The 9,375-nt window shown below is 39.2% G+C and overlaps 1 protein-coding gene across 1 annotated transcript; it reads left to right on the top strand.

Moving 5' to 3' along the window:
- Window positions 1–24: 24 nt before the first annotated feature.
- On the top strand, window positions 25–8,752 carry TTC14 (tetratricopeptide repeat domain 14; the record flags this gene model as incomplete). The annotated part of the gene is made up of 11 exons (XM_008943659.1): window positions 25–148; window positions 406–605; window positions 989–1,073; window positions 1,162–1,291; window positions 1,983–2,135; window positions 2,804–2,875; window positions 4,091–4,210; window positions 4,293–4,415; window positions 5,103–5,220; window positions 7,210–7,319; window positions 7,798–8,752. Coding segments are annotated over 11 exons (2,190 nt in total), but the record flags the coding sequence as incomplete, so codon positions are not given.
- Window positions 8,753–9,375: the final 623 nt, after the last annotated feature.

Raw genomic sequence — 9,375 nt, forward strand, 5'->3', positions numbered from 1 at the left:
TTCTCACAGGGCTCTCCTTCCCTCAGGAAAGAGAGGACGAGCATTGACACCGAGATCAAGCGCTTCATTGCTAAAAAAGCCGATCTGCTTTTTGCTCACTCGTGGAAACCCAACGGGCCCATCTCGGACACGATTGAGGAAGATGAAGGTAAGGCTGCCCACGGGCTTCCCCGGCCGGGGGACCCCCGGCAACGCCCGCGGGCTACTGTGGGAGCACGGCGGTGAAATCAGCAGTATTGCTGAAAAACACAGTGAAAACTTAATCTTGCTTTTTATAGGCTGTGCACAGACTTCCTGCTAGGGCACGTCAGTCGGGCTCTAACGTGCTGTGCCGTTGTGAGGTATTCTGTGCCTTTGGGCTGTAGCTTGGCCGCTCAGTAACCGCGCACGTCTCCTGCGTTGCAGAGTGTTACGCCGTCATGCCGCCCCTGGAGCAGTTCATGGACGTTCCCAGGGAAGCGAGGAGGGAGCTGTTTTTTCGCGACATCGAACGCGGCGATATCGTGATTGGGAGGATTACTTCTATTCGTGAATTTGGCTTTTTTATGGTGTTGATTTGCCTGGGAAGTGGTGTCATACGGCAGATTTCAGATTTGGAAATCAGCGTAAGATATAATTTTGATAATTTTTTTTTTCCTTGATAAGTAATAACTTTTTAATGTATTAGTTGCCTTTTGTATCTCTGGATGGGCTCCTGTGTGCAGAGGTTAAACTGAACTTCAGGGTGATGGGTGGAATCTCAATCTGTGGACAGCTTATGCTTTCCTGAGTCAGCAAATATTTCTTTTTATGACTGATAGTATTTGTTACTTTTGAGTTTAAAAGTTTGTCATTTATGGATACATACATTTTTATTTGAACTAAGCTGTGCTTTTAACTATACCAGATCTGATGTGCATTAAGATTATGGTATTCTTCTGGTTTAATTTTAGGGAGAAAAAAACATACTTTGGCTGTTTGTGGTATTTAGACTTTTTTTCTGTTGCAGGCTCTGTGTCCTTTGAGAGATGTTCCTCCTCAAAGCAACCATGGAGATCCTTTATCTTATTATCAATCTGGAGACCTTATTCGAGGCAAGTAGCTGCCGAAGTTGTAAGGAATCTGTTTGGTTTGTTCTGAGACATTTTGATAACTTTATCCTAACTTGTGTTATTTCTGTAGGTGCAGTCAAGGACATCGATCGTTACCATGAGAAGCTCACAGTGTCACTTTACAGCTCAGCTCTTCCGCCCAGTCTTTCCAGTACAAAACTGGGTGTAATTACCTCTGATGACTTCCCACTGCACTATAAGTAAGGATGTGTTATTCAGATGTTCTTGCTGGGTGATCAGTGTGTCTGAAGAGCACCTTTAACAAACTGTTGTTAAACTTGTTGGTGGTATTTCCGATTTAATTGTATGGTTACATACTTTGTTGTTCATCATTTTAACTTGTTTTGGTTTTTATTTATTTAACTTGTAACTCATACTTGTTTCTGGATATGTCAGATGTGGTTGATCTTTGATCTTTTAGCACTTTTCTTAAAAAGGAAGGCAAAAAAACAGAGTGAGGTGCCATTGTGGGACTGTTAGCAAATTAAAAAAAAAAAAAAAAAAAAAAAAAAAAAAAAACACAAAACCACCAACCAAAGCAAACAAAACCAAAACCACCAGCAAACAAAAAACCTAGGAGACTGGAATATGAAATTCTTCCAATTGTAAAATTCCCCTTAGAAGACAGAAAGAGACACCTGTCTCTGCAGTTTTTGTGTGGTTTTTGCATGTCCTGTTGACATCTAGATGAGTGCCAAAATAGGTTTCAAAAGCTCATTTAGGCTAAAGGGTGTAAGGGTTGATAAATAATAGGAAAACATGCCTGTGAAAGAGAACCACGTGAACTGTAATAAAAATCCAGATAGGCATTTTTATTCTGAATATAAGCATCCTACAGTTGAGTCCATTGCCTGTGAGGTGGCGTTTGTGTACGTTGGTGCTTTCTTTAAGGAGGAGCGTGGAAGTTGCTAACACAGGAGAGACATTTGAAGAGGTTTTGCATCGTTCCCCAGGATTCGCTAATCCATCACTAGTTGAGTATTTGGCAGAGAAACTGGGACTCAGTGAATCGAATCCCCCGTCTTTGATGAGAAGTCTCCAAATGTAAGTGATTTTTGCATTGTCCATATCCTGTAGCTTTGTGGAGATTATTCTAATCCACTGAAATAGATTTGTGAGTGGAAGTCCTAGGCCACTCATACTTAAACCTTTCTCATTTTGATTTGCATGTCTGCAGCTTACATACCCTTAAATATTTAAAAGCAAACTTTTAGAGTAAGAAATTTACATTTGAAATTCTGTTGCTCTGACTAAGCAAGACACCTTATCACACACACTGTTTGAAACAAAATACTTTAGGAATTTATTGCTTAGATCTTGTCAGCATCTGTGGATTGAAATGCTGGGTGTTTAAGTTTTAATGTTTTCTGTTAAATATTTAAGATGTTTATTTTAGTAACAGATCTGATCTCTTCAGTAAAATGGGCTCAGACATGCAGTTACTGATATTGTGAGCCCTGTACATGTTAGACCTCAAAGCAGGTGTGAATATGGTATATTTTTGTTAAATGTACTGCAGCTGTACTAGTTAAGGTGAGCATTTTTTAACAGGTTGAGAAAAAAATGGTTTCAGAAATAGAACTTTCCAGTCTGAGGGAGGTTAGCAAGCTATTGTATAAATATTTTGGCTTATTTGAACTGCATTACTTGTTGTAAGTTTGGTTTTGTAGACCCAGAAGGCCAACTTTATGTTTTTGTCTGTTTCCCTAAAGTAAAAATTTCAATGAAGAAGATTTTGCCCCTGCATTGAGGAAAAAGCAGTCTGAGTCTTGGGCCTTGAAATGGTATGCAGTACTTTTTCTCATCCAAACTTATTATTAGGTTACAGGTTGTATTTTGTAGAAGAAAATAAACATTGAACCAGTTTTTCCACCATGTATATAGTGATGTAACCAGGAAGATCTTCTTGAATGCTAATGCTGACTGCTAAGTGAGTATGTCAGAGATAAAGTCTCAAGATTCCGGTTTAAGGGAGGACTTCTTATAATATTTATCATCTGGCCCATTGAGATGAGGCAAGATGAGTGACAATACCAATTACACAATCTTCTATTTTATAATTGAGCGTTGAGTGACCTGATCCTGCTTGTCAGGCCGTTTGAGCCTCACGCTGTAGATTGAAGAAGTGCACTTGCTGTCTTTGAAAAGTGAAATGTATTTCCCTGGCTGCATTTGGGACAGCAGCTCCAGATGGGTGCTATTGCTTTTGTGCTGTGTGTTGTATTTGGGCACGCTACAGGGTGGAGGAGGCAGAACTAAAAGCAAGTTTCCTTCTAAAAAATTAATGCTTTTTTTCATGTAAAACTCTTCAATCTATCAGCTAAAAGAATTTACATCATAGCAAACCCTCGGAATTTCTGGTTTCTGTGCAGACAGAGCTGTGTTTTTTCTTAAAAAACCAGTGGTTTGCAACTTTGATTAACTGTAGAAAAAGTTGATAGTGATGTTAAATACAGATTTTTAGTTTTAAAAAAGTCTTTAATGAAAAGTTCTGAAATTCAGCTCGCATCAGGTCTCTTCCAAGAATTTTATTCTCTTGGGAAATGTAGAAGATAGATTCAGGTAATATGAAACAGGAAACCTCAAAATATTCAAGTTTGACATGAACTGGTTTCCGTGTGTATTGTCAGTTCATCTCACCTTGTGTTCTAAGGGTGATTTTTAGCTGTGAATGTAACGAAGCCTGTTGAGGTTTAATGGTGGTAGCTTACACATAGTTTTGTGCAGAAGAGTGCTTAAATATGAATTAAAAAGCAGTGTAATGCAGTACCACTGTCTGGAGAAATGTTGTCTGGTTGCTTCAGATTTTCAAACAAGGACAACACATTGCAGAATTATCTCAGTATTGCATTAATTTGAAGCGCCGGTGTTAAGTACGTGATAGCAAGGTCAAATTTTATTTCCTCTCACTTGTTTGGAACCATAATTTGTGAGTAATTAACAGTGTGGGATCTGTGTAGGCTAACTGCACATACTATTTTCTAAATATTTTTCTCCAGTGTGAAGGCTGGGGTTGATTATTTTAAGGTTGGGCGCCATGTGGAAGCCATGAATGAGTACAACAAGGCTTTGGAAATCGATCCACAGAACGTCGAAGCCTTGGTGGCACGTGGAGCTCTGTAAGTCTGCTTGTGCCATTAGCTTTTCTACTCTGGGAGAGAAAAACCTCATTAAAACGCGTGCAACTTTTTCCTGTTATAGGTATGCAACAAAAGGAAGTCTGAACAAAGCCATAGATGATTTTGAAATTGCTTTGGAAAACTGTCCTACTCATAGAAATGCCAGAAAATACCTCTGTCAGACACTTGTGGAACGAGGCGGGCAGTAAGTGTGGCGGTTGTGGGTTTCTTGGTTGTTAATAATTTTTCTCATAATATTTTTCTAGTACCTTTCTAGTACCATTCTAGTTAGAACACAGAACGGTGTCTTTCCTTCCTGGTTACATGTTAAAAAAAAAAAAAAAAGTCTTTGCTGGAAACACATCTGCGTGTTCAGTTGGTTTACACTTTCTCCTCTATCCTTGTTAGAATTCTGGCAAAATATTTGAGCCTTAATCCTTGTGTCCTACCAGTGAAAGGATATCCGGGCTTGCATAAAGTCTTGTGAAATCTTTCAATGCATTCCAATAAGTTCTGTTGTTGTTTTGGAAAGTATTTTTAACAAAATGATGTTACTCTGCTGAAATACTTAACTGCTACAACAGGCTATTTTATTTTTGAATATTCAGGGAATAGATAATTCTTTTGAGCCCTGTGTAAAGAGAGAGACAGAACTTTTTAAACCAGAGTTGGAATTTCAATGACTACTATTACTGGTGATGATTAGAAGATAATACGTCAGAAATACCATTTTATTTCTTTATTGACATGGGCTTAGTATAGAGTCTTGGAGGGATGCAGTGGTAGTGTCAGGGTGCAAATAAGTAAGTCCTAAAAATAAGAAATAACAAGCAAAACAAGAACTGTCGAAACCTGTGGCTTAACTGTATATTAATTATCACTTGAATTTTAGGTTAGAAGAGGAAGACAAACTGCTAAATGCTGAGAATTACTATAAAAAAGCTTTAAGTTTGGATGAGACTTTTCAGGAAGCAGAAGAGGCCCTAACGAAACTCCGTAAGCATATGCAGGTGATTCTTTACTTTCTCTTCATATAATGCTCTTGATGACTATCAGTGAACATCAGAAATCATGCGAAGGCCTTTGAACAGGGAGTGTTTAAGTTGATAGTTTGTCTTATTCTCAGCTTCCCTTCTCCACAGTAAATCTTTCCCAGTGAGCATTATGGCTGTACCTACCAGAAGAAAGGTACCTCTTGTTGACTCCACCATTTTGAATAGCATAGTAAGGAAATGCCAAACAGTGGAGACAGGAAAGAGCCAAGCCTGTTAACCTGTCAGCTGAAGCAAGGATATGAATATCCCATGACACGAGCATAATAAACGATGTTGAATGAAAACGTTCTGTGAATACAAACATGCGATGTGTGAAATACTTGGGCAAGCCACATAACACTGCTCATCATCTTACCAGCCAGATCCTTCTTGTTTGGAGTAATTATGCAAAGATAGAGTGATGCCAGCCAAAGCTAACTCGCAGGAAGATTACAGAAGAGGGACAATTAAGTGATTTAAAGTAAAACAGCAGGAGGTGGAGGGTGGGTGGGTGGGCAGGCAGTTTGAATGTCTTTAGCTTTCTTCTCTGCTGTTTTTTTTCCCCTCTTTTTTTTTTTTTTCTTCCATGCAGCAAATTTCTCAGGTGAGCCCTGGTGGGTCTCTGCTGATCTGAACTTGTCTCGTGTCTTTAATTTACCTCCTTTGCTTGTGCTATCTTCCAGAGATGATCAAAGAGTAAAATAGAGCACTGAGGAACAGGCTTGTTTTGGTCTATGCTTCTGCATGTAAGGAAGTGCATAGACTGGGGTAGGTGGCCCTAATTGACATTTCTTCAGTTGGTGGAGCCATAATGCTGACAGGTTGTGTTGAAAGAAGGGGGAAGAGGAGATAGGACAATCTTCTTAATAAAACTGAACTACATTGCAGATAAACTACTGTGGATAGTGCTCAGATACCACACATTTGGTTGCTTTAGCAAGAAGTGTCAGTCTCAGTTAAAATGATTAAGAATTTCATTCTCATCAACTTGGAAATAAATTTTCCTCTGCTTTAGCATTTTCTTGGTATAATGGGTAATTGGTGCAACAAATAAAACCCACAATTCTATTGTTGGTTGGTTTGCATAGCCTTAACTACAGTGAAGGGGTTCCTTTATATCAGTTAAGACAGTTGCTAAATTTTGAAAACAATAGCCAGATTTTCTGATCACTGAATATGACTAGAACTGTTCTCTAAGGCAGTAGATGGCAGAAGATCTCTAGCAGACTTAAGTAGTTTAAGGATTATTCATCTGGTGGGATGCTAGTCTGCATTTACCTGTACTTTAATACATGTATTAAAGTCCAGTACTCTGTGTTGTGCTAAAAAGGCTGAGAGGGGAGTGGGTTTTCCTGTAATACTGATTATGTGTTTTTCTCTAATGCATTTTCTTCTGAACTGGACCGTTGTTGCTGTGTCTGACATCTGGTGCTGCTCATCACCGACAAAACCTTGGAACATGGTTTCTTACATAAACTATGCATCAAACTGGTCTGTGAAATTGTTACGGCACGGTTTGTATTGAAACATGGCCAACAAATATATTTTAAAATGGGTTCTGCCATGTTTTACTTGTAAACCACAATACTGGTACTTCCCTTCAAACATTTCTTTTTTTTTTTTTTTTCCTTCTTCATGCTGGTAATACCGTGTTTCTATTGCCTTTTCTGGCTATACTTTTTGGGCTCCATGCTTCACGGTGTGCTGGATCATGGGCACTGCTGGCAATGGCTGGTCAAATATATTACTTTAATTGAATAAAAACTGCAATATGGTCCTTAATGTAAACTTGATTATCACAATGGCTAACGCCAAACTCCTGAACAATATTAATTTTTGATCTGGGAATCCTGGTAAAACATCCCTGGTGTAATTATACGCTTGAATGGGGCTGGGGGCATGGGGAAAAATACTGGTGTTAACACTTTCGATGTAACTTTTTTATGACGCCTGGGTTCAAAAAAGAAATCTTTGGAAATGAGGGAGAAACAAGCTGCCAAAGAAGAGAGACAGAAAGAAAAGAAAGTAGAAACAAGTGCGCAAAAATTGCGTAAGCTCTTAAAAGAAGAAAAAAGGTAACACTGCTCTATTCAGTATACCCATGACGTGGCAATAAGTGCAGATAAGACTATGAACAATCCATTTCCACACGGGTTGTCCAGCAGTAAGCTAGGTAGAACTTCTACCTGGGTAAGCTGCTTTACCTCCAGAATTCTTTTTGTGTTTAGTATCCTTTAATGCATATAATCTTTAATGGACACGTCTGTGGAAGAGAAGATGTTTAAAAAACTTTGCAACGTGAAGTATTTGCAAGGCGTAATGCCATATTAAACTGGGAAAAGTTGCCTTTTATAGCAAACTGTTTAGTGGATTTAATCTAAATTTTTTGATAGGGAAATGACATTTGAAATTGTTTTGCCAGGTCAGGCTCAGTTTCCATTCATGCCTTACAGGCCAATCTTAGCCAAGCTCTGGGGAGCGCACGCGTGCTTTCTACATATTATTTTTGCCTGATCCTGAAGATTATCTCACAGGTTAATTACATTTTTTTAGGTTGAAGAAGAAAAGGAAAGTATCAACTTCCTCCTCCTCCTCCACCTCCTCTTCCTCGTCATCATCAAGTGATTCTTCATCAGACGTATCAGTTTCTTCTTCCTCCTCCTCTGATCACAAGAAACGTAGGAAAAAGCGTCGCAATAGGTCTGAGTCTGCCCACAGCTCCAAAAAAGGCTCATCTAGAGCTCCTTCCCATTATAAAGATCAGATCAGGAAAGAGGAGTGGTATTCGCCTCCAGCTGATACCTCTGCTTCCTTTCTTAACCAAAATTTTGAAGTGGAAAAACTGCTGGAAAGGCAGGACAGCTTAGTGTGTCCAAAAACAGAGGTAAAGGAGAAAGACAGACACTGTTCTGTTTCGAGGACTTCAGGTGATGGTGAAGACATTTTTGGAGGTAGGTCTGAAGATTCGAGAGATTCTTATTGTAGCTCCAGAACTCTGCCCAGCAGTAGCAAAAGTGAAAAATATGGGAGACCAGACAGATTTTTCTCTAGTTGGAGGGGTTCTTACGGTTCATACCATAGGTCAGATAAACCCAGGATGCATTATTTTAGGAGGGCAGAAAGGGATGTAGAGGGGAGAAAAGAGCACTTTAAGAGATATGGCTCGGGTCCAGACAGGTATTACATGTCTCCGTCAGGGTCTGACTATTCTGGCAAGTCGATAGGGAAGTACAGATCATATTCTAGCACCTGCTTCCGAGAAGGTGACAGAAGTTACGATAGTGATAAGCACGCCTCAAGTCAGCACAGAGGTGAAAGCGAGTGTAGGAACAGGAGAACTTCTGAGGAGTCTGATGAAGCCAAGGAACCAGACGAGGAAGTGTCCGTAGGTGACACAGCACAAACGGAAGGTGGAGATAAAAGAAACTTGCCCCAGAACTTAGTGAACATATTCAATCAAATAGCGAAGTTCGAGAGGGAAAAAGGAAGTAAGCAGAAGAAACAGTAAAGTACCTAAAAATCACTATTCTGGTGAGTGTAGTTCAATGAATTTTGAGTATCTCATGAGGAAATGCATATGAAGTGACAGGCAGAATTTGTTCTGTCTTGTAGAACATTACAGAATTCCTAGAGATTTTCTGGTGAAAATTGATGCAAGGATATCTTACATAAAATGCCAGTTATTATTTAAAATCCAAGTTTCCTGTGCTCTTAATTTGGGATGTTCCTGTACAATATTCTCTGTCTGGGCTGAAATCCTTTGATACCCCTGGACTCTAGTTAGTGTAACTCACATCAGATATGCACTTTAACCACCAATGAGTTTTGTCTGGTGTTCTCATCCCTTGGGGTACTATTGACTGTTGATATTTTTGTATCAAACTTCCAGCTATAGAAAGGGGATAACCGAATGAAAGTCATGTGCCATCAATGTATATAGCTCACTCAATTATTAAATTTTCTTATTTTTTCTTAATTTTGTGTCTTCGTTTTTATTAATGTTGCTGGGATGTTTCATACTGGTGCACTGGTTGTAGCTGCTCCTTAAGTCATAGGATCTTCCTGTGCCTGTGAAGGCAAGTCCATTACATTCTTTAAATCCATCAAACTCATTGTCTAAGTAATGTAGAA

The sequence above is a fragment of the Merops nubicus genome, unplaced genomic scaffold (assembly GCF_000691845.1).
Source record: "Merops nubicus isolate BGI_N331 unplaced genomic scaffold, ASM69184v1 scaffold40297, whole genome shotgun sequence".
Taxonomy (NCBI): domain Eukaryota; kingdom Metazoa; phylum Chordata; class Aves; order Coraciiformes; family Meropidae; genus Merops; species Merops nubicus.